The sequence below is a fragment of the Carassius gibelio genome, chromosome B17 (assembly GCF_023724105.1).
Source record: "Carassius gibelio isolate Cgi1373 ecotype wild population from Czech Republic chromosome B17, carGib1.2-hapl.c, whole genome shotgun sequence".
In the NCBI taxonomy this organism is placed as follows: Eukaryota; Metazoa; Chordata; class Actinopteri; order Cypriniformes; family Cyprinidae; genus Carassius; species Carassius gibelio.
In genome coordinates this window covers 4,167,034-4,193,712 of record NC_068412.1, presented here as the reverse complement: position 1 = coordinate 4,193,712, position 26,679 = coordinate 4,167,034, and the positions used below count along the sequence as shown (strand labels likewise).

The window sequence follows — 26,679 nt, the reverse complement described above, 5'->3', positions numbered from 1 at the left end:
TGGAAAGCAGGGAGCAGGTTCTGACTAAGAATCAGTTCTCGATTCCCAACCCCACACACACATTCTCACACATTCTCACACACTCTGACACACACACACACACACACACAAACACACACACACACACACACACACAGACACACTCACACACACGCAAACACACACACACTCTGACACACACACACACATACATACATAAACACACGTATACACACACACACACACACATACACACACTTGGATCTGTTTAAATTAAATTAAATTAAATTAAATGTATGCATTTAGTAGACGCTTTTTTCCAAAGTGACTTATAGTACATTCAGGCTATCCATTTTTACTTATCATGTGTTCCCGGGGATTTAAAGAGTTTAAAGGGTTTAAAGAGGCTTGGGGATTGAGAGAGTCTGAGACTCTAGCAGCGCCGTGGTGTCCTTTTCATCCAGCGCCTTCACATGTTTTCATAGCTACTCTCACAGTCTCATTCACACAGGAAGCAGATTCCTCCTGCGCTGGTTAATCGGCACTTCAGCCCTGACCTCGGTGTAGAACAGCTCGCTCTTATTGGGCGCTTAATTGCTGGAGTCAGACTGTCTTTCCTTTGTTTAACATTTTGCAGGCGTCCTGGAAGCTGTTGAAACATATTCCCTCCCCCTGCACGTTATGCAATAGCCCTACAAAAATATTTAGACCTGCTCTTTTTATATGCTGACATTAATGAATATTACATACTCCTGTCCAAAGTGCAATAAAGATTCCAATTTTCTCTGCACTCGCAGTCCAAGAGGCTGAATTGTAATTTGAGCAAGGAATTATAATGACATGTCTGAGTTTGTAGAAATTCCTTTGCGCCTGCCAGGGCCAGGAAGGGACCGGGTCCGTTATAGTACAGTATATCTTTGTTTTTGTGTGACTGCTTTTTCCGAAACATTTCTTTTCTGTTTCGTCGTACTTATTCTTGCTTATCTCCTCATCATTCAGAGCATGTAAATAGCTCATGGTTGTTGGAGCAGTGTGGAGGGCATTTCTTACCCTCAGATCTGCCTCAAATGTTGTTATGTTTGCAGTAACACGTACTGCAGGTGGTAGCGGTGATTTGCACATGTGCGTCATCTGTCCGCTGAAACAACCTGCCATGACTATATATGCACAATTTGTGTTCTTAAAAGCCTTTTTGTGTGTGTTTGTTATGGTGCCAGTGTTTACCTGGGCTGTGCACCATTCAGAGTTATTGGGAATGCCATTGATTCACATCCAGTTTGAATTGAGGCAGCAAACAGGATGCAGAATTTAATTAGAATTTTATGTTCCCTTTTTGTCTTTCATTCCGACGTTGTGTCGAGTGTACAAAACTAGGGGTTGTTCTTGAGAGCCCAGACACTTCTGACATCTTTGAGAAAAGGCCAATGAAACTGGGTCTGCAGTATTTGCATAGCTGGCCACGCCCAGACATCCGGGTATAAAAGGCTAGCGTGGCATCTGCTTACTGGTTCTGTTTTTCAGTGCTATATGCATCATCTCTCACGGAGAAGTTGAGATCATTCACCTCTTGATACCTTTTTGTTGGATCTAAGGCATGGTCAGCGGTCTCTTCTTACTCATAAATGGATAAGTGTCATGAGAGTACCCCTGTGTGCTTTAACAGCGATCTCTAGAAAAGCTAATTTCCTCTAAAAAGACTACAGTTTCTCTGAAAGAGCTACATGGCAGAATTGTGTGTTTCATCATGCCTTTCTGTCCGTGTGTTTCTGGTTGTGGTTGGACAAGTCTCGAAAGATGACCTGCAGGAATGTTGTATTCAGTGTTTGGGCCATGCTCATGCTGAGGCAGCACTTGTGGATTATTTGTGCTCCACGTGCGAGGTATTACCCATTGGCATGTTGTGCTTGCTGCTTGGGTTCAGGCTCAGGCTGGAGGAGGGACCATCTGGCAAGCATGGATCCACTTCCGACGGGGGGACAGTAGGTGGATTCGGCTCCTCTATGGTTGTCTGCCATACCTGGCAGATAGCCACCACCTGTTCAATAAAAGAGCAATTTCCTTCTTCTCTGGGTCACACACACAGTATTTTTGGCCCTCCCATTTGCGATGGCCATGCATCCTAACCAGTATGGTCACACACACTCTGTCACCTCACGTTCAGAAACAAAGGGTCTAAAACTTAGTGAACATGATGCATGCTGGTGGTTTCATGTTCCCTCATCTGTCGGTGGCACATGTGCCAATTTGAGACCATTGGCAGGGTATCTGGATGCTTGGTTAAGCCTCTCCAATCCCTCCCGAAGGCTCCTCAGAACCATTCGGCTCGGCTATGCAGTTCAGTTCACCAGGCGCCTCCCAAGTTCAGGGGGATTCTGTTTACCTCAGTCAGGATGAGAATGTGGCTATTCTTCGGGTGGAGGTTGCAAACCTTCTTGAGAAGGTTGCAATTGAGCCTGTCCCTCTGGCCGATATAAAGTAAATCTTCATAAAGACACAAGCAAACAGGGACAGGGATAGCCCGAAAGGTTTTGCAGCCCATACTTCTTCATACCCAAAATGGGCGGGAGGCTCAGACCAATCCTGGATTTGAGGACTCTGAACCGGGCCCTTCACAAGATTCCATTCAGAATGTTAACCCTCAAGCACATATTAACATGTTTCAGAGATCAGGATTGGTTTGTGACATTAGACCTGAAGGATGTGTACTTTCATCTCTCAATCCTACCAAGGCACAGGCCATTTCTTTGGTTTGCTTTCAAAGGATGGGCATATCAGTACACAGTTCTGCCTTTCGGGTTTATCCCTGTTTGCTTGTGTCTTTACAAAGATCATGGAGACTGCCCTTGCCACTCTCAGGGAAGTGGGCATTCACATTCTCAATTACCTTGACAAATGGCTGATCCTAGCTCACTCACGAGAATTGGTTTGTGCACACAGGGACATGGTCCTCGTTCACCTAGCCTGAAATTGGGTCAACTGGCAAAAGAGAAAACTCTCCCCTGTGCAGAGTGTCTCTTTTTTTCGGTGTAGAATTGGACTTGGTTACAATGGCTGCACGCCTTTCTCAGGATCATGCTAAGTTGGTGCTAAAATGCTTGAGGGCTCTTAAGTAGAGAACAGCGGTCCCTCTCTAAAACTTTCAGATGCTACTGGGGCATATGGCATCCTCAGCTGCGGTCACGCCACTGGGACTGATGCATATGAGATCGCTTCTGCACTGGCACTGGTACCCGAGTCCCGAGATGAGCACGTCTCACAACGTGTGAACATCACACCGTTGTGTCGCATTAACTTAAGTTCTTGGAAGGACATCTCTTTATCAACCACCAGGTTGGTGTTCACATCCATCGCATATCACAACTCGCTAGCCATCTCTTACTTTGGAGCCAACACATACTTAGGTCTCTGCATGCCACCCTTATCTTGGGCGACCTCAGTCATGTAGCTGATCTCCACTTGCTACAGGACTCGCTCAGGGGCGAGTGGAGGCTTCACCCCCAAATGGTTCAGCTGATTTGGAGTTGGTTTGGCCAGGCACAGGTGGACTTGTTTGCTTCGTCGCAATCGACCCATTACCAGTGATACTCCCTGATTGATGCTCCCCTTGGCCCCTTGAACGAGGGTTACCATATGTAACTAGACGTCATTGTGAAGAATACAAGTACAGAGCCAATGAAATGTAGGAATATTTAGTTTGGATTACTGATTTGAATTATGATGCATTTTTCTGATTACACCAAAATAACATATAAGTTCTGATAATGTTTTGTCAAGTGTATTATGAAAATTATTGTTTTGATCAGTGTAATGCTTAATTTTGGCACATGCTTACACTAACGTTCAAAATTTTGGGATCAGTAAGTTTAAAAAAAAATTATTATTTTTAAAGAAGTCTCTTATGCTTATCAAGGCTACATTTTTTAAAACAGAAAAAAACATTAAAACAGTAATATTGTAAAGTGTTATAACCATTTAAAAGAAAAATGTTCTATTTTAATATACTTTAATATACATTATACTTTAAAATGTAAATCTAATCTAAAAAGAAAAAAAAAATTACTGATGTAGAACTTTTATATATACAGATTATGATTACATAACAGCTTATGTCATGCAAACACAAACTTTACAGAGCAAAAGTGTTTTATTGTGTATAATATAAAATGGTGTTTTCAGCCAAAAATCTTTGAAGGTTGAAATTTCACTCCAATTAATTCCTACAGATAAATTTATATAACTGCTTTAAGTGTAGGTGTAACGATTTTTTTATTTTATTTTTTCATTTATTTCTGACCTATAAACATGTTGGAATAAATGTATGCACATAAACATTTATGTCATTAAGCTTCATCAATTTAATTGTAAGTGAATAAGCACTTAATTTCCCAGAATGCTCTAATTTACACTCAATTCTTCAAATTGGTGCCAAAAAAACATGAAGCAGGTTAACAAGATGGATAAATTAAAGCTGAAGTGTATAATTGAAACTTTGTAAAAAAATAACAAACAAACAAAAAAAAAACATAATATCTGATAATCTGATACTGGTCAAACAGTTTTATATTATCAAAGGGATCAACCTACAAAAGGCTTAATTTTAGTTGCCTCTGCATAATAAACTGGAAATAGGTTTTATTTTGCCCTTTCTTAGTTTCTTCTGCTCTTTTCTGTTCTCTTATTTCATGGCTTTTCCCTCCCTCCTGCAGTAAAGTTCAAGCACGCATGGCCTTCTCCTCTTACCTGCACCGTGTGCAGCTGCGCCTGCTGGCTGAGAGCAGAGCCAACATGGGCCCGGCCTGGACACTGAAGGAGCACGATCAGATGGTAAACCATGTCTGGTTTTATTGATATATCTGCTTCACATAGTATCTGACAAATATAAGTCTCTAAAAATGATATAAAAAAAAGTTAGTTCACCCCATAAATGACATCATTTAATGTTGTGGGTCAATTTGAATCACACTGAATGTTGGGTTTTTGGAAATGCTGGATACCCTATGATGTTTTTCTTGATATTTTGTGACTCTTTTTCATTTAGAGTCATGAATATGCAAGCAAAGTACCAACACTTTGACATGTTGTGGAATGTGCATATGCATTTTGCCTGAGTATTGATTTCTATGATTATTACATTTCATGGTTAAACGCAGCTGCTCAGACCCAAAATAAAATAATGCATTTTTGATATCAGTTTCTCAAGTACCCTCCGAGGGTATTTACACTTATAGTATTCATTTAACAGATTCTTTTTTTTTTTTTTTTTACTGCATTAAAAGCATACATTTTTATCAGTTCATGCTTATTCAATAAACATGCATGAATCCATAACGTTTCTACGTTTCTTTATTTCAAAATGGTCAATTTTTTTTTACAAATAATTAATAAGCAAATAAAAATGTTTTTGTAATTTTGTAATTTGACTAAAGCTCTGCTAAATGCATAAATGCAAATGTATGCTTCAAAATAGCAGCACACAGTTGTATATCACACACGTAAACATTTGAGGTTTGAAAACATTGTCTGTGCACCTTTGCTGCTGGTCTAATATGTCTGTTTTATAGCTACTCTATTAACGTGAGTGCTAAAGACTGTGTGGGATGGGTGCTGTTGATTCTGTAGGAGCTGGTGGTTCGCTTCCTGAAGAGAGCCAGCAGTAACCTGCGTCAGGACATGTGTCTGGAGGAACCCAGCCGTCTGCTGTGTCTGTCAGACCGCCAGCGCATCCTCTCCCATCAGCTCGGGAACTTCATACAGCTCTATAACCAGGTTTGTGGATCAGCAGGCCGATAATGAATACAATCAAGTAAGAAGTAAAAACTAGCAAACAGCAATTCATCAGTACAAACTACTTTGAGTATGCTGGCTTGACCAAAGCTGAAATAGTTTGAAGGTTCATTTGAAGCTTTTATAGGCCCTGTTCAGTTTGCTTTGGCATTTTGGCAGAGGTTTTATGGTTATATAAGCCTCGAGTAGTTTGAAAACTATTAGAAATGCCTTGCTGTCATTGCTACAGTGTTTTGGATAGTATCTAGGATGCTGCTAAATGATTGCTTAGGTGTTCTTAGACATCAGTAAGTTAGTCTTCAGTTAGTTCATTATGACCGGGTTTGTTACATTATAAGTGGACTCCAGGGATCAATATAAAAGAAATGAAATGCAATGCATGACCTCTTTAAGTCAACTTTTTTAAATAACCCACAGGAAACCAAGCAAATGGTGGAGAGTTTGGAGCAGATTCCGGATGAGGATCGCTGCATCAACTCCAATGTTTTCCAGGAGTTTATTCTGGAGGCCAGGTCGGTGGGATGCATCTAGAGCACATGGCTTTACTAGGACAAATGCAGTGGCCATGTTTTTCAGTGGTCATTTTGCTTGTTGTTCCAGTGAAAGTGACTTGGAGGAAGTCCTTACGTTCTACACGCAGAAGAACAAGTCCGCCAGTGTGTTTCTGGGCACAAAGTGTGACAGCAGCGGAGTCCAGAGGAACAGCGATGACAACAGAGAGAGTGAGATTTCCTCATGTTTTATTCACCATCTCATCAGCCGCACATGAAATATGACACAGCACACGTCATAAAAGTGTTTGAATAACAGATGCTGGCCTGACAGGAATAGTTCACCCAAAAATGAAAAGTCTGTTATCATTTACTCTAAGTTTTACCAAAGTCTTGTGGGTTTGGAACGATGTGACTCAAATTGGGTAAACTCTCCTTATAATTTCAGTATTTTAGACAGAGTTTTTTTTTATTATTATATGTAACAGAACAAATCTGAAAGTTTTGCTTTATTAAAGGGTTAGTTTATGATTCTTTGTGTTCTGCAGAAGAATCAGATGCATATGTACTGCTGTTATATGGTTCTTTTGTGGCGTTTTTGTCTTTTTTGTGCCTGGTGACGTGATGTTTTCTTGAATAAAAATCAACGTAAACCCTAAAGGAAAGACTTTCATAACAATTTGGAAGAGTCTTTGAGGTTTAGACGCTCTGTTGGTGGAACACATCAGGGCTGTGTTAATCTGCAGGTCAGATTTCTCCAAACGTGATTGATTGTTGATGCACGGCAGATGAAACACCTTCACTTAAGCTTGCATCTCCAGATTCCAGCATTCATGCTTTAAAAAATTGTTTCTTTCTAATTGTTTGTGAAATTTAGCAATTTCTGTTAAAACATTATTTCTATTTTTTTTCAGAACATGAAATATAAATGAAAGTAAACAGAATCCTATTGTTATTGTGACCTTTATACCAACATAACATAGTTAAACATATTCTAACTTTGTGAAAGTGTTTGATGATTGCTTAAATGATAATAAATAGTGCAGTGATATGACACAATTCCTCATAAAATGTTAAAATCTTATAAAAAGAAGGCAGTGTAAAGCCAGTCATGATTTTGAAATATACCTTAAAAGGGTGATCAGGATCGTTTCAATCTATTTATTTATTAGTATTAATCATATGTTTTTTTTGTTTTGTTTTTGCTAAATTGATCAATTTTGGTTGATGTTGTTGATAGATTTGAGTCTGCTATGGCAATTTGTGTCCCACACAGAAAGAAGTTAGTCTTTTTTAGGATGTACTGTAATAATTTCCTGATAATAGCAAACTCATGTATTTGCTCTTTCTTGAAGCAGCTGCGTGCATCAACACGGACGCCTCTGATGGTTTAGAGAATGCAGAGATCCAACACAAAGACCGTACTGCTCAAACCGGAAACCAGGGCCAAAGTAAATTAACCCAAAGCACAGAAAACTGTAGTGCAACTAAACATGGTAACAAAACCAAATGCAACTCATTACCAAATGGACACATCCAGAGGAAAAGCCAAAGTGGAGACTGCGCCGTTATTGAAGTGCTGCCCGATCCTTCGGCTGCGGCAGAGAGCGAATCAAGAGATATACCAAACAAGACTCGAACCTCTGCTGTCAGAAACAAGAGAGCTGTGTGTAAATCAGGCAGTGATCATCCGAACGCTGCAGCTCTGGAGTGTGAACACATCGTCTTACAGCACTGCCTCCCGCCGCCGTACGTCCAGCCGCCGCCACATCCACTGGCCAGCAGCTCGTCTGTGTGTGTCACCTGGGCCTCCGCACGCAGCCAATCTCCTGCTGCAACACCTCGACCGGTCCATCCCACCGGTGTCCTACCCAGAGCCGTCCAGAGATCAGCACGGCCGTCCTCCGCAGGACACGGTAATCTGACTACTTTAAACTGATAACCTTTTAAAAGATTAGGTTTATTTCCCGTTTGTCTCTGCTCTGCTTCACAGTCAGTCAGAAGCCCAGTCTGAGTAAGTCCAGACCTGGATCTGCTGGTTTGCTGAAAGAGACGGACCCTCTGTCGGCCCAGGCTCAGTCCAACCAGCTGGCCATCGTGTCTGCTCTGCGCAAACTAGTGGAGAAACAGGCGGCTCGTCAGTACAGCACGTCCAGTCACATCAGCCTCCTCACACAACACGTGAGTCACCACTTACACATCACACACAGCATCACAGCCTGAACACTCTTCATTTGGACTGTCTGAGCTAGACATTTAACAGCGTCTGTCAGATGTTTTAAGAAAGGAAGTTTGTACGTTTAATTAGTAAGAACAAATTCATATTCAGATCATGCAAAAGATTTATATTTCAAATAAATGCTGTTCTTTTGAACTTTGTATTCATCTGTGAATCCTGAAAAATAAAATGTAGGACAGTTTCCACAAAAATATTACTGTTTTTAACATTGATAATAACCAGAAATGTTTGTTGAGTAAATCATCATTACCGTATTTTTCGGACTATAAGTCGCACCTGAGTATAAGTCGCATCAGTCCAAAAATACGTCATGATAGGGAAAAAAACATATAAGTCGCACTGGACTATAAGTCGCATTTATTCAGAACCAAGAGAAAACATTACCGTCTACACCCTCTCGCGACTGTAGACGGTAACGTTTTCTGTTAGTTCATTTCTCTTGGTTCATGTCAAATTAATTTTGATAAATAAGTCGCACCTGACTAAGTCTCAGGACCAGCCAAACTATGAAAAACAGTGTGACTTATAGTCTGGAAAATACGGTAATCTGATTTCTGAAGATCATGTGACACTGAAGACTGGAGGAATGGTGCTGAAAATACAGCTTTATGTCACATGAATAAATTACACTTTAACATATGAAGTTTATTTGCAAAAACAGATAACTCTGTATTTTTTATTTTCAAAAATCATGTTTTTTTAATTATGTTATCATTGGTGTTTAATTAGTTAGCTGTTTCTTTATTTTAAAAAAGTATCTGTTTTTGCAAATTAAATCTTCATATATCCAGCTGTTTTTAAACTGTAAGGATATTTCACAATATTAGTGTTTTTACTGTATTTTTGTTCAAATAGATGAAGCCTTGGTAAACAATTTTATTTTTTTTACATTTCTTTAAAATATTTTACAAATCTTAATGAACACAGGGGCAGGGAATCATCTTTCGAGATTAATTTGGGTAGCTGGCATTTAGCAAGTGTTTGGTTTATTTTTAAATTTATGAATAATTGCCTTTCTGAAACTATTTTTTCCCATTTACCTTTCCCATCATATTTAATGTCTCTGTTTTCAAGCCATGAACCAAACCAAACCAGGTGAAACACAGCATTACAAAGATTGATTTAAAGACAAAAAGACAAAGGTTAAAAAATGGTTTAATGGCTTTAGTCCTGTGAATCATGTGATGAAGAAATCTAAAACAAAATACACAAATATTTAAGTAGTTTGAGAGTGAGTTTGTTCACGTCACTGGGCTTCAAAGACGCTGTTGCAGTACATCATTGTCATAGGTTTGCCTCAAGTGTTTACTGTAGAGGCAGATAGGTTGACTGAAGAGCTCTCAGTAGCTGTCTCTCATGCATCCGCCGGAGCACACAGCATGAAGCTGGAGTCTGTGAGGAGCGCGATACACTCTCTGTGTGGTCTCATTATCAGACGCTCTCTGTTCAGGTTTAACAAGCAGCCCGTTTCCCCCGCAGTAATTGATTCTTATAAATAAAAGAATGTTAGGGATTGGCACCAAGTGCAGGGGTGGGATCCGTTCTGTTGCTGAATACCTGAAGTGTTTGAGATGAGACGGACCACACAGATTCCCTGACACTCATGTTACTGAACGCTGTAACTCTAGAAGGTGTTTACTTTAGTTTACTGTGAGTTCACTCGTGTCACGTCTTTCCCTCTCGGCCTACAGCTTAATCGCTTGAACAAATACACCATCAGACTGAAATTGTGTTTTCTGGCTAAATCAAATGTCTGGAACTACATGACGCTTCACAAAAATATATAATGGTACCACCTCTGTTCTGTATAAGAGACGGACTCTGGTTATGATGTTTTGCATTATCATTTTAAAGGCAGTGGAACATTCTGTTAATTGGCAGTAACATTTCCTGATTTAGATGTAATTTTGTGGGAATAGTTTAATGAAGTGCCAGAAATGGTTGGCGTTTTCAGCCTTGCATTCTTTTCTGTGGAAATCTGGCGTCTCCAGCAGTCATTTTAAACACCTCATTCCGGTAACTGCTGCTTAAATGAGTGAAAATCTAGCAATTGGAGCCTTTTCTTCTAGAAAAAGAGCAGGTTGACAATAGCATTGTTCTGACTTTATAATGACAGTCCGAGGTATGAAAAAGGCAAGAAAAGTGACCGTAGTGATAATTATAGAAGGAAATGCTTTAAATTATAGAGGGAAAGTACAGTCTGAGAAGCCTCAGGTGGTTTCGTCTCTCGTGACCTCTGCCAGTCGCCCACACGTAGGCTTTCATAAAGAACTTTTCAGCCTCAGCACGCATCATTAGCACAAACCCTCATCATAACCCAACATAACATTATTGTTCACCTCGCACCATTTAGCTCCAAATATAGATGTAGTTCAACACTGCAATCTTCACATTGCTTCAAGCTCTTTCTGCCGCGGTTCCTTCTGTCCAGGAGAGTGAGGGCATACAGTAATTCATTCACCATGCATACTAATCATTATTAATGGAATAACCTCATAGTTTTACAATTCTTTTAGACAGTTTTAGACTACTTGAGGTAAGGAGATGCCAAAATATGCCTTAAAGGGGGGGTGAAATGCTCGTTTTCACTCAATCTCCTGTTAATCTTGAGTACCTATAGAGTAGTACTGCATCATTCATAACTCCAAAAAGTCTTTATTTTTATTATATTTATAAGAGAAAGATAGTCTGTACCGATTTTTCCCGGAAAAACACGAGCGCCTAGAGGCGTGACATGTGGGCGGAGCTAAAGAATCACGAGCGCCAGTAGGCTTTTGAGTTGAGAGCATGTGGAAGCTGTGACACAGATCCAGAGGCTGAAATTTAACAAGAGCAGCATCAGCAAAGGCGGTATGCTATGTGGTATGTACTGAAACTGTATATATTTGCTTAGCGGTTTTGGAAAATGACTAAGGTCCACTTTGTGTCGTCTTTTTTTTTTTTTTTTAAGCTGTAGATGTGGAAAGTGCAGTTTGATGACAACATCGCATGTTGTTTACTTGATGTGCTTACAGCTGATAGCTAAGTTAACAACACAGAGATATTTGAAGCAGTTTTACTCACCGCATGTGGTTCCAACACACGATCGTGACCCTTTTCCGTTGGGACTGCATTATCCTTAAGAAATAAACGATGTGCAATCCGAAATGCAGGGAACAAACAAAAACACCTGCACAACTCCGTTGATGCTCTGTAAAAATAAACTCCATCCACTGGTCCCTTAACGCTGTTTCTCTTTTGGTAATCTGTGCAGGGTTGTCTTGCCCTGGCAACCAAAAACACACTTCTTTTGTGACATTTCGTGACGCTCTCGCTCTGATCAGTGAAGTCTGTTGTGCTCTCAGTGCTCTGCTATACGGGAGCGCGCACTCTTCCGGCAGAAGTGCCTCAGGACCCATATAAGGAAATTCCGCTCCATCTAACGTCACACAGAGCCATACTCGAAAAAAACTTTCCGAAACTTGTGACAAACCGGAAGAGGTTTTTTTTGGAACAAAAATACTCCTTCAAATGTACAACTTAATTTTTGAAACTTTGTCCATGTTTAGCATGGGAATCCAACTCTTTAACAGTGTAAAAAACTCAGTATGCATGAAATAGCATTTCACCCCCCCTTTAAGAATAGAGATGCAATGATTTGGGGGATCGTATATCGATATTAAAATATCAATGTAAATACTCGTATCATTTTTATTATGAATATCATTATCACTAAATGTGAATATTAAACAAAAAAAAGATATTAATATTTCACTGTAAAATAAAAATAAAACCGTATTTATGAAAAATAATATAATAATGATGTAGTAAAAACAGTCAAGCTTTTGCAGAGTCCTGAAAGCTTTTCTTTTGTTTATAAATGTTTCTCACTAAAAGTTTGTGAAGATGGTTGGTGCATGTTTCATTCCCAAAGGCACCCTAAAGCATCTCAGACTCAGAGCAGATGTTGTTGGAGCTCACATGGTTTATTTATTGTGAATCGAGTCACTGAGATGCTAACAAACACCGGCGGATCATGAGCTGCTCACGTGTTAATGAACACAGAGCTGCGCTTCACGCTGTGCTTGATTTGTTATTTGATAATCACACTAATGATGCGAGTTCAGTTTTACTTCAGTTAATTATCCAGCCCTACTTGATATGTTTACAAAGACAACAGAGATGAATTATATTTATATTAATGATAATATATTGTTATATATTAATGATAGAAGAAAATATCAGTTGAACAAAAGAAACCAAACAAGCACAATATACATGAACACAACATGACTACATGAGTCAGAGGCCAGAGAGACAGAACGAGTACAAGTGGACAAACACCAGCATCCACACTGATAAGTGTAAGTATAAAGTCTGAGTCCAGACTTAGAAACTGTAATCATCCTCTCCCCAAAGGAACATGCTGTTTTTTCCCTTTACTGGAATGTATGCAGAACAAAAACATATTGCAACACCATTTGAACTCTATTCATGAGAATGCCAGGTGGAAAATTAAGCACTGGGTTACAGTAAGAATTCCCCCAAACCACAAGCTCAGTAGTTTTTCTGCACTGCAGACACCGAGGGATAAATGAAACACTGCACAATCAGTCTTCATCTGGATCTTCACTACTGTAAGAAACATCTCAAGAGCTCAAGAAACATGTTCAGATAATGTGCTGTTTCATATCTGCTGACAGGAGGGCAGATCAGGCCATGTTTCAAAGCGAACTCCTTCAGTGAGGTCTTGCATTCATTTAAACACCTGCCTGTGAGGAATGCTTGACATTTCCCGTTCACCCGGCCTGACCACAGCACAGCACACCATCCACAGGCCACTCAAACAAACACATCAGCCCAGAAATAAAGGCCTTTCATGTGCAGCTCGAACTAGGGCAGTGGGGTTTTAGGTCAGTCTGGATCTGCACTTAATTTTGCACTAGTGTCATGGCAACAGTGGTTTTAATAGAAAACATTATGACTGCAAAAAAATCTGGTCCACTTTACAGCTTATTCTGCTCAAGAGTGATCCGTGGGAAGACATGTAGCTGACAGCTAAAGTGATATATGCAAAAATTAATATAGATCTACATTTAAAATGAATTATAGACCATCCATTTGCCTAAAATAATAGCAATATCTAGCCAGTTAATTTATGGCTAGTTTAGAGTTGATCATGAAAAAAAGTGATTATTTATTTTTTATTTTATTTACTGGAAATGTAAAATGTATTACAAAGGGATTTTAATTAGAGTTATATAGACTTAAATGTAACTAAATTATTTTAGTCAATTTGTATACATAAAAAATTAACAATTTCTAGCCAAACACATATTTTAGAGCCGAGTGTGACCAGAATTTGATTTTTTTAATGGAATTATTATGTTTTTCAGGCCTGGAATATTACAAATGTAAAAATTTTTATGTGAAAGGACTTTTTTACATTAAACAACTAAGCTCAGCTGAATGCAACAAATGCAAAAGTAACATAACACATTACTTTCCTTAAAAAGTAATGTCATTTGTTACTTTTTTATTGTAATGCATTACTTTTAAAATGAACTTTCCCCAACACTGGATATCTAGTGTTTTAGACAAACACAGACCTGTTTCTATAAGAATCACGAATCATTGTATGATCATTTTGTAAGAATAGATGATTGTTCTTTCCCACCAGCTGACGAATCTGAATCTGGCCAATGGGCTCTTCAGCAGAGGAGGTCTCACGTTGGGTCCTGGGGTCCGGCACGCACCTGTGAGAGCGATGCATACAGACACGACCGCTGGGAACTCTGGGTAAGTGTTTGTGCACTCACACCCACAGACACTGTGATCAGTCTGGACTTTTGGGCCATTTCTGTCGTGTTGCTCACATCTCAGTGAATTCAGGGTGTACTCACACTAGGCACGGTTGCCATGAACCGGGCCCGAGTACGATTGTCCCCCCTCCCCACTCCCCCTCTGGCCTGCACTCACATATAGCGTTTCAGCATTCGTGCCGGAGCACGCTTACGTCATTATGGTGCGATGGTTTCGGGATAAACAGGAAGAGCGGCGCTCTCTAAACACAATGGAGTGCATCGCTCTGTTTTCTTTGTGGATAATTTTGTGTTGTTTGGTCCACAGCCTGTTGTTAAACAGATGTGTCGCCTTAGTGGCGCGAACATTTTCACGTAATCGTGCTGCTCGTATGAGGATGTTTGCAAGGTACCAGCTGAAGTGCAGCAAGGACTTTGCAGTTTTTAGTTTTTTATGCGTTTTGCACCTCTGCCGTAGACCAAAGCGACCCTTTCCCTGCCATGTTGGTTTTGGAGCGTCGCAAAACCGTGACGCAACGCGTCCTTATCCGTGCTCTGGCACGGTTAGCGCTCACACTGCATGCGAACCGCGCCCGAGTCCAACTGAACCGTGCCCTGGCCCACCTCTACCAAGCGGGCCAGGGCCGGCTAATCGAGCCTCGCCCGGGCACGATTCGGAGCACTCACACTAGTCAAACGAACCGCGCTTTGGTGGTCAAACGCACTCGGGCACGGTTCAAACTGGCTAGTGTGAGTACACCCTCAGGTAAGGTGATTTGTTTCAGTGCAGCCTAGTCTCACGGTAGTGTCATTATTCAGCTCAGCTCCGTTCAGTGTTGTTTTAAAAGTACAAAATGGAAAAATCACTTTTATAAGGTGTTTGAACACAGTTGTGTGGCCGCAGTGTGTGAAAACAACCAACCTATAATGTTAAAATGCCACTCATTGTTATTATCCCAATAATTCATAAACAGTTTCTCCACACGAGCAGTTCTAGGTTTCTCACTTCTATGATGACAGTTGGTAAAAGCCCCGCCCATTTGTGACACTCGCTGCACTATTAGCATAAACCCCGCCCTGAGTGTGAAGCAGCGGTCCGTCATTACTGTTCTCTTGCTGTAGCTGCTGGAGGTACAATGTCAGCACCAAAGAGGACATGGTGGTTAACTTTATCTTTCATTTAAAGAAAATGTGCCGAAAAAAACCCTTGAAAAGTCCTATATATTTGTGCTAACATTTTACACCAGACTGCCTCACAGACGAGGGTCAGTTCATCGCTGGAGTTGTGCAAAGAAAGCATCACCCATCATGTTTTGCTTTCCAAAAGATCGTCTTTGCTCACTGTATAGCTAATTTTGTCTCTGCCTGTTTTCACTAATGCTGCCTTCATATGCTACCAGAATGATCGTGATTTACCAGAATGATGATTTAGGGGCTAAATATTACATAATTGGAGTTACTTAAACCCACCGGAAAATATCAGACTTGGCAACACTGAGCTCCGCACTCATCTGAACAGAGAGGCAGGAGTAGCAGCTCATTTACATTTAAAGGGGACAAACACAAATATAAGATTGTTTTGGCACTTCAACAAGTTATAAAAAATCTTCTGTGTGGTATTTTGAGATAAAACTTCACATACATACCCTGGGTACATCAGAGAACAATTTAAAATATAGTATCAATGCATATAGTTGAGGAACAGTGTCAATGTTGCAAAGTTTATCAATTAAAAAAGGAGTTCAATTCAGCAAAAACTGCTCTACAGAAGGCAGTAGTGTTATTAATACTATAATACATTAAGAAAGGTAAGTTACATGTGATTCAAACCACTACACTTCCAGAAACCTGCACTCTGTCTCTTATGTGTCCTCACTTTATTAATTCATCTAATAATCCTACTGCTGTCTGTTACTGTAGAGTTGCATCCAGTGTTCTTGATAAAACTGTTATCTTTTAGGCTACTTATCATCTGTGCTATTGATTTATTATTGACATACTAGGTATTAGATTCTGATAATGTATCAATGTCAAAAATGTGGTATCAATCCGATCCTACAATGGTGTGGCTGAAGGTTTGCTGCATATTTATTTATTTATTTTTTTTATTTTTTTTTTAGTGCACAAAGTAATTTTAATTTCAGTTAAACTCTTATCTGCTGACTATATTTTATAAATGACAAAATGCAATTGAAATTAGTCAAAAGCTCCGCGTATCTCGTCAGTGAAGCACAGTTCTGTGATCAGTAGTAAATCTCCATCCGAAGGGCAGAGGGCGCTCTCGCACAGAAACTCAAAATACACCCTGCAGAAGAAATCCAGGAAATCCCTATCACTGCAGCTGAATAAACAGAAGATTTAACTGCTTTTATTGATTCAACATGACTAATAAACACACAACTACAACAATATATATCATACACTTATAATAAAGTATGTAATAATGCAATGCCTTTATCATAGAATACTATAGAATACTATGAAATATGTTCTGTGCCTTATTCTGTGTAAGAAGCCACATCATCTCACAGAAGGATTTACTTCAAACACTTGACTGATGTTTTGAAATGAGTTTAGTGTAAAAACATGTTATTAAATGTGGTATTTTCATGTGCTTTCAGAAGGAGCAGGGTTTACTAGATAGAGCCATAATTCATTGAGAAGCTACGCAGACAACTTTATTATCGCAGCCCAATTTCATAATATTGATGTATAATATCGATGATATCGTCTGCAATAGTTTTGAGTAGCTTGTCAGTGAAATACGGATCTGTGTAGTAAATGCTGCTCCATCTGAAAGCACGTGATAGAGATTTACTACTGATTACAGAACCGGCTTTACTGACAAGATGCACTTTACCATCGCGTGCAATTTATTGTGCAACCCAAATAAACATTTTGAAAGAGAGGACATTTTGGCACCAAATTTGCTGAACTTAACATGCTCTTTATGCCATTTACATCCCTAAAGCCCTGTTCACACTAAGGACCATAACTATAAAGATGTTATTAGCGTCCACATCAGCGAATAATATCATCTGTTTATTATGAGCGCATGCACATGTCACTTTAAATTCTTGAGCTCATGATAGCAGGATGGATTCTGATTAGCTGTCAGTGTTTGTAACGTTCATCAGCTGGAAGAAATAATTCTGAAAGTGATTCCAATCATGTTGTTTCTCTGTGCCTTTATCGTTATAGATGTGGTATGGACTGTATCTTTATAGTCATCTTTATATTTATCATCATTGGTGTAAACAGGCCTTAAGTCACACTGATTAGTTGTTTAAAGTGAATTAAAGCCTTAACAATGGGAAATTGAACAATTTGTGAGGGACTGAATAAAATAATGTGCAGTTTATTGATTTATGTTATTAAACAAAGAAACCAAAAGTGATCAAAGAACAAAGAAATGTGATAAATAAGTGATCAAGACAAAAGATAAACAGCTTTAGTGTATTTATTGAACTTTATTGAATTTTTAGTACTTCATATGCTTATACAATATCGACAGTGTAAGACAAAGAAATGGTGTAGTTAGAAAAGGCCACTGTGTTCCTCTGGTATTCAATTGTCGGTCTGTTATTCTTTTTTCTGCCAAAGATCCAGAAGACCCTGAGTTCAGAGTGCTCTGTAAAAGGGTGAATTAGCATTCTGTAAACTTTTTGGGTGTGATCACCTTTGTAGATTTTTATAGGTGCTTAGCTGATGTTGGCCAAATCGGTCAGGGGTGATAAAACTTACAGGCCAGTAGCAGCCTCTGAAGAATCTTTGAAGAAAGCATAGAGTCTAAAATTAGTTGAAACGTTGTGTTTACAGAAGTATTCCAAACTATCTCAGTGATCTGTAGTGTGCATTCTAGAGCAGCGTTGCTGAAATCATCCACTGTTTTGCTTGCCCTCTGTGTGAGAGCACATACGTGTTAAGCTTGGCAGAGAGTTTGATCCTGTGGTAGACCAAGTCATGAGGGTAAAAACAGAAGAGCGTCTCCCAGATTCCCCTCTGTGGCCCAAGTACAAGTGATATATTATGAGAGTTTCTGAGCTCTGCTCTCACAGCAGTATGAACGCACATGAGACTGCCATTTCTCCAGGCCTCGCAGTGGAAGGGTTATGTACATGCTGTTTCTCCTGTATTTTTACAGTGATATGCGAGTGACAATGTCTCAGACACATTGGCCCTGATCTCCCCCCACTGTTTTTCCAGTCCAGCCCTTCCTTATGTATGGAACTATCAGGGAATTCCTGGAATGTCTGGCTTTTTCCCCTTTCTAAAATGTTTTTATTTCCACAAAAGAAAGCGCTGGCATTATATAGAATCTGTAAGAGTAGCCGGCGTATGGTTTATGTTGATATCTAAAGCAGACAGTCACTTATACCAGCGTTCTCTTTGTGATGGCTGCATTTGTTTTATCGCTGCTTTGCTTCAGTATGTCAGGGCTCATATTTATGAGTGGAGCTCATCTCTAATATTAGGACTTTTTCCATTACATCGACTGCAAATTGGTGGAGGGTGGAAAAGATGTTAGACAAGGATTCATCTCTCCTGCTAAAGTCTTTTCCACTGAGATTAATTGCCAATTAATCATAATAGCGTTGGGGAAGAACAGTTGCCTTTTGTTTGCAGCGGGAGATTTTATTCCTGGTCAAAACGTGGCATCCCATTTGTTAAGCATCTGGCTGGAACTTTCCGCCGGCTACTGTGTGCTACGCACCGAATTACACAAAAACTGAAGTGAATTCATCTGCCGTTATCCTTCACCTCGTACTTGGCCTGCACATTGTGGAGAATCTCAAATGAATGCTTGTTTAATAGTGCACCGTAATATCTCTTGATATACTGCTCAGCCCTTTCTTGCTGCCTTTAATGTTTGGGGGCTTTTTTGAGCACCTCCTCCACGTCCAAGATTTTGGGGCCAGTGGTCTGTGCCAAACATGCTGAAGCCGTTAAGTATGCTGTTGTCGAAGCCAAGGGGGTTAGGCGTAATGGCTTTCAAAGAGAAGCAGGGAGCTTTGAAGTTGTGCTAGCCAGGAACTGCCAGGTATGCTGGATCAGCACTTCCAAGCCATTGTCCTCCTTACCAGCTTTTCCCTCACTGCATTGCAACGTTTAGTCTGATGCTAATGAAGAGTGTGCCGAATCCTGCAGCTGAGCGCTTGAGCTTTGGGTTGTTATTTTTCACATTAGGTATGTGGCAGCGTTGTCGTAAGCCTGAAATATTTGGGTGATTTTAGTTCCACTTGGACGACTGTTTCAACTGCCTCTTTTCTTGGCGTCGGTCGAGATTCATTTCCAGTGAGTTATTGGTACCACTTGCAGATGATGATGATAATAATAGTTGTGGTTTAGACTGGTAATGGAATGTCACAATTATTGAATATTTAGGTTTTGGATTGTGTCACAGGCTGGAAGAATGTGGATAGTGCTGAATCGACTCTTAGCTCCTCTTCTCGACTGTAGTATTTCAAGATTACTTCTGCTGACGGCCTTTACACTTTTACACACAATCCTAATGTATATATTAACCACTGCAGAAGTGTATGAGGATCAGAATCACTCAATTGAGTGTCAGGAGGTGACAGATTCATTCACTGACTTAAGTGATGATACAGGGTTTATTTATTTTTTTGTCATTGAGTTTTTAGTAAAATTTCTGAAATAAGTGACGAACACAAAATCAAGATATTGTCAAGATGTATTCTAAAATATAAAATACATCAGTAATACCTACATTGTATGTTGAAAAAGGCAGCTGATAACAAGTGTCTAAATGGGACTACAGAGATTCCTACACAACCTTCCTAATTTTTCTTCATACTAACTAGTCGCTTTCAAGGCATTGTTGTGTTTATAATCATACTCTTGCAAACTATTCTAAATCAAGCTTTCGGGAAATATTTGTTTTAAAATAAAGACAGAGTTGTTGAAGTTTAATGGTTATGATGTTGAAGTCACATGACCGTGGCATAGTTAATTTTTACTTATGTCATTTAGGCTTCAAATTTATAAACGTTGTCTTTATTTGTTATTATCATAATAAACAATTTATGTCATAAGAATTAGTGGTTGACCGATATATCGGCTGATATTTAGCATTTTTCAAATATCGGCATTTGCCGATTAGTTTTGATGTGTTTGAGGCGGGACTTTTATTTTGACACCACTGAGAGCAACAGCACCTGAGCCTACAGTACTCACACTCTCTCTCTTGTTTGTCGTTGTTAACAGGTCTGTCTAATACAGATATAAGTCTGTCTAATAATCAGATAGAACGGTTAAACCAAGGAATTAATTTATACAGAAGGTACTATAACGATTTATTTTATATTAGGCCTATTGGTAATAGAAAGGCAAACATTATAATATTTTCTCGTTTGCCATCAGCATTAAGCAAATACGCATTTATTGCCGCGTTTCCACCGAAATTACCCGGAACATTTGTACCAGGAAATTTTTCCCAGGAACTTTTTTCCCCCTATACCTGTTGCTTTCTGCGTTTCCAGTACCGGAGAGATTAGGCAAATATACTCGTGACGTAGGTTTGTGCGCGTTTCTCAATACTATAGTACGCTGATTTTGGACCTGCATCCTCGGTAGTGCGGACTTTGTGCATTCGTCTCGGGAGTGTGATGTCCGTGATGACACAAATCCGGTAAATCTGCAAACAGCAGTGTACTTGATAACTTCAGTCAGCTGGCAATGGCTACTGCAATTTTCCTCTCTGTATATTTACAATAAAACGAAATAGGATATCAAATACCACTGCCTCCTTTCGTTTTCATTTAAACAAAAACAGCTGCAGAAATGTACTTAGTTCATTTTAACATTTAAATAAATTTAATACAGACCAAAGATAAGCTGTTAGATTTACCCAAAACGAATTATATTTTATGTTTAACCACTAAAGAGACATCAAAGCCAGCGGCACATATCAGAAGGTCGTCTCTGAGTTTGGGCGAAACACATTTTTAAATAGGACCTGTCTTTATAAATAAACAACAGATTTGAGTTTTTAACAACTACATTTTCGCCTGAAATACTTTTAAAATTGCATTTCATGACACAGTAACAGTAATATTTTGAAAATGATCTGAATAAATGGTGGTTGAACTCAACCAATGCTGCGTGAACTCAACCAATCAGGATGTTTAGCGGCCAAGTACCGCCCCCGAAAGTTCCGGAACTTTGAAAAAGTACCACCTCGCAGCAGGGACTTTCTGAGGGGCATTTTTTTACCCGGAACTTTATTTAGTTCCTGGTTCCTGCGGTGGAAACACACCAAGTACCAGCCCAAAGTCCCTAGTTCCTGAGTAAAGTTCCTGCGGTGGAAACGCGGCATAAATCATTTAAACAAATCTTTGAATGACTAATGAACATTTAATTTCACAAACCTTGCAAACTCAGTTGAATCCAGCTGTGAGATCTTGTGAAGTGTGTATCAGCATGATCGTATGTTCTCTGTGTGACGTCAGTCTGTATGAATTGAATGATTTAAACTTTAAACTCAATGATTTCAAATTATGCTGCATTTGTCCACTGTCATATTCATGTCATTTTCACTGTGTGCTGTGTAAAATGAGGGTTACCCTGGCTTTATTTTAAAAATATGATTCCCAATGCACACAAACTTCCCAGAATACAGAGTGCTCTGTTGATTACAGTGTTCATTTTTTTATATTAGAATTGTATTCAATTTATTATAATTTTTTTATTTTATTTATTTATTTGTGAAAAATACTGTCATCTAAAGTATAAGTATGTTTCTTTTACACATTTATTTTTTAATCCATTGTCAAATGATTTCAAATTTCTTAAATATTGATAATAATTTTAAAAAAGTATATCAGCATTGGCTGCCAAAAATCACATATCGGTCGAGCACTAATAAGAATCATAAACTTTTGTTGCTCACAAAGCTTACTTGCTGCCACTGGTGAAAATTTGTCAATTAAAGCAGGGTGATGCAAACTTAGGGGAGTGGGCCTACAAAAACACCATCACTGAAGTGCTCAGTGCAGTGCTGTTATCTTCTGTGCTATTCATCACATGCTACCATTAGTGTTCTGTTGTCCTCCTCCTGCCCACCTGCCCCTAGTGTGTGAGTCTTGATCTGGGAAATAATGATTTAAGGGATCCTGTATCCAGCACCCCTCCTCACATCTGGCGCCAGAGATGTGTCCTCCTTAGACACTCCTGAGGGATTCTGTCCGCTGACTCAGCATCTCTCAGCTTCACTCTGCTCCCTTACACTAGTCAAAACACAGAGACACTGCTCAATATAGCGTTGACTTTTAACATATTAGTGATCATTGTGCTATAAAAAAAACACACTGTAAGTTTTAGACCTAAAAACAGGTCCTAAAAACAGCCTTTTTTGAAAGCAAACTTTGACTTTCTGATCTTTATTGTATTAAAGAGATGAATACATCAGCGTAAGACTCTTTACTCTGCCCACTTGTGCCTTATTTGTAAGTATGCACCGGATGACTGGACGGTTTTTGATTATAATGCATAATCAGCAATCGTTTTTTTCGGAAGCGAGAAAAAAAATGCTGATTCAAATGCTGATTAAGTAGCATCTTTGTTTGGACTGTTGAATGCTTGTGGATTTTGTTGTTTGGATTGTAGAACTATGCAGCTTTTACCTTAAATTTCACATGGTTACAGTTAATGTTTTCATTTAAAGTCAGTTTTATTTAGTTTGTCCTCTGATCTATAACAGAGAACTGGATTGCTTATGACGTCATGAAAGTGAAACTGACGCACCGCCATATTAGTAATCCATTGACTTCCCATACATTCCATTGAATTAATAGGAAAATGTAGTAATTTCATGAGAAAACATCACCTCAGCGTTTTTAAATCTAAAGTATCCCTCTACATACTTACAATGCAAACACCCAAGGCATGTAAACGGCTATTTTTTTTTAATGTTGGGATTTCCCCTAACATTACTTATTAAAAGGCTATGTTCATTACAGTAGCGAACATCAACATGATAAACATCAGATGGACATATATATAACAAATGGCAAAGTGCTCGTTCTGAAATCTGAAGAAAGATTTATGCTTCATATACCCTTATTTGCCTTGTACAGTTATTAATTGCTTATATATATTTTTTTTATAGTGTTTTATTCATACAGTAGGTTCTAACTGCAAATGTTTCAACATTGACTTCGTTAACAGCATTCATTTTGAAGCAGGCAATGATTTAAACAGTGATAAATTAATTTAATTTTTAATTTAACTTTAAACAGTTAAATTAATGGTTAATTTACCATACAGCATTTTACATGGAAACGGTAATGCTAGTAAACATAGGGCCTATTTGCGATGTTGCTCAATCAGGACAGTAAAAATATACACATCATAATGAAGTCATAGAAATAATTGACTACGTACAGTACGGACTCAAATCTGTATTTAAAAACAGTAAATTAAGCTTTTCATTACAGTATAGAGCAGTAATAACTGAGGCAATTGTATTATTCATTGTATATTTAAATACATTTCTGATACTAATATGATCATGTTATATAATTCCTGAATAATTACGTACATAAAGAAATTGGCTATATTTTGTGTTGGATTGTTACCTGTGTCAGCAGTTCACAGCAGACACACACACCTAAATGGTTTAAATATATCTCTTATCTTGCCCAAAAGATCGTAAACATTGGAGATAACATCTGAAGTAAAAATAAATAAACATACACGTGACATAAAAAAATACCGTTTGACTGATTTGCTTCAAATCGGGTGATTTTAGGTCAGCGGTTAGCGGTAATTTCAGATGGTTACAGTTATTGTTTACAGTAGCCGGTTTGAGCTGTTAAATACTAGTTCTGCGTTCAAAATACTGATACAGCGATGTATCGTAACATAGATTTGACGATACGAATATCGATACTGTTGGCCCTGTATCGATATTGTGGCACATGCACAGCAGTGGACAGTGCTTAATTTGAATACAAGAACACCATTTAAAATAGAGTAGAAAAGTGCAAGGTTTCTAAAAAATAATGAGTAGAGCATAATATATAGGCAACAACAAGGTTTAACCTTGCTGCAGAGGAACAAAACTGGGGTTTCCTAATATAAAGAGATGTTATCCCCAAAACATTGTGCAATATGGAAATATCTGTTGACAGCTCTTTTATACAAGCTTCATTATGCAAATGTGAAAATAAAGTAAACCTGGTGCCTGTCGCATTCCTTCCCAAAAGGGCATTTTAAGCGCGCATGCAAAGATGGAGTTGTGAACCTGAGTCACTCTGATTCTGTTCGTTTTGTTAGCAAAGATATTTTTTGAAGAAGTTTGGATTGCTTATGAGTGTTATTACAAAGTGGCAAAGTTGTCAGCTATTGTAAGCGCCAGCCAGACCAGCACCAAACCAGAACTAACCAGAGTAAACAAGTCCGGACCAACCTTGGAAGTGCATGAAGATGTAAACTGGTCTTTCAGCAGGCTTTTATGCCACATGCAGGAATTCTTGGACTAGGACTGTAGTGTGTATAGAGCTGAGTTAGAATACACCATCATTCAGAGCGCTTGCATCTAAACTGACTAGCACCTCTGACACGATCTGTAACTATTACCTCGACCAGCTCTTATTATTATCTTGTTCTTGCATATCCTTTAAAGTTGTAAATAATGGATTCCGCAGGATTCAGCTGTACATCGTAATTTCGAGGAATGTGAATAAACTGAACTTGATACCTTCATGGAGTCACATGTTCTGCTCAAGTAAAGGTTTCTTGCACACATGCCTAATTTAAGAGGTCACTGGACTAAAAATAGTTGTAAGGGATACATTGGTGCCCTCATTTTAATAAAAGCTTTTCATTCACCTTAATTGGACCCAGATGGCTTGGTGTTCACAGGACTTTCCTCTGGTTGGCGAGTGAGAAATTCCTCCCGGGATAACAGTGTTGTGTTAATGAGTCAGTGCGGACGCCGGGGGCACGGCACACTGGAGCCGAGCTCAAACTACAGTCATGCATCATCATCAACAACATAAAGCTCCATGCACTTCTTGCGCTGTTCCCTGGAATGCTGCATTATGGTGGGAATCACATTCTGTGGCCGTCCTTTCTTGCTTACGAGGCTCATTTATGTGTGACCTCATGTTTAAATATACTGAACTGCAACACAATTTCACTGCTAGCATTTATTATTAGTAGTAGTAGATGTGAACTGTCTAACAGACAACGGCTTGTGTCGTCAGAAAGTCAGTGCATGCAGTGACCATGAAGACCCCACGTCCTCCGCTTCCTGGCAGTTCTCTCTCAGTGTTTATTGTGGAAAGCATGTTTGCTCTACTGGTAAACATCTTCATTACCTGTGGTTCTGGGATTAAACTGAGGCTGTTATTGAAGCGGATGATGAAAAGTCAAAGGTCTGTTTCGGAGTAGCTGCGCTCATGTTGGGGTTCACGTGGAGGTTTGTGCTCTAGATGTGGTGAGGTGGAGGTCTTTGAGCTTGTGTCATGGGTCACCAATTGTTTTTCCAACACACAAACCGTTATGAGAAATGAGAATTGCATGGGTGGATGGTTCTTTTCACATGACTCTGTGATCCCAAGTGTCTTTGGCTCTGCTGTTCTCATGTAGCCTCTTGCACAAGCACCGCTTTTACTGAGTTTACTCAGTTTTTCCAGAATAGTTCACTTCTGTATTTACATTCACAGTGATTCCTTTAGCAGATGCTTTCATTCAAGGTGATTATGAATGAGGAATACAGCCACATAGGTCATTCATACTATAGAGAATTGCTTGAGAGTTGATTAGAAAAGTACAAAAGTATGTTTTATTTAAATCTGATGATGTTTTTCTCATGGTAATTGAAAAACTCTTTAGTGCTTGTGGGTTTAGCCAGAAATGTAAATGATAACAGATATACAGCATGATAATGTATATTTTCTGCTCACTAAATTAATATGTTTTGGTTTTAATTTTTTTTTTTTAATTTTTTTTTTTTTTAATTAAGACATTTGTTTATGTTCTTAACATAATAAACACACTGGATGAGAACTGGATTTGTTTAGTTGTTTATTATTTTCTATGGCCAGATTCATGAAAATATTCTTGGAAAACAAGTTCAAAAGTTTTTTTTAGCTATTTTCTTTAGAACATTTTGGTGTTTTGTATGTCGTTTGATGCAAAGATGTCAGTAAAACAGCTTGTAAACAATGTCACATGTCATTAGATTCACGTCAGGCAAATCCTTCAGTGTCCACAGCACATTGGTAATCATGTCTTGGTTATTTAATGTATATTTAAATAAATCTGTCATGAAAACAAGTTATGCCAGCCATTAATTATTATATCTATTATCTAGATCTATATTATGTGCAAGTTATAGGGTTCCTAAAGAAAATGTAAATCATATGTATATATATAA

At 38.8% G+C, this 26,679-nt stretch overlaps 1 protein-coding gene across 2 annotated transcripts in view; it reads left to right on the top strand.

Moving 5' to 3' along the window:
- ttll5 (tubulin tyrosine ligase-like family, member 5) overlaps positions 1-26,679 on the top strand; it is a 103,297-nt gene that overhangs the window by 59,768 nt on the left and 16,850 nt on the right. Inside the window, exons 21-27 of one of the 2 annotated variants that reach the window (XM_052579784.1) lie at positions 4,686-4,803; positions 5,599-5,745; positions 6,181-6,275; positions 6,364-6,485; positions 7,613-8,170; positions 8,248-8,435; positions 14,153-14,271. In XM_052579784.1, coding sequence (XP_052435744.1) covers positions 4,686-4,803; positions 5,599-5,745; positions 6,181-6,275; positions 6,364-6,485; positions 7,613-8,170; positions 8,248-8,435; positions 14,153-14,271 — 1,347 coding nt within the window. Of the gene's footprint in view, positions 1-4,685; positions 4,804-5,598; positions 5,746-6,180; positions 6,276-6,363; positions 6,486-7,609; positions 8,171-8,247; positions 8,436-14,152; positions 14,272-26,679 lie in introns of both variants that reach the window. The other variant, XM_052579783.1, reaches the window with a different exon arrangement.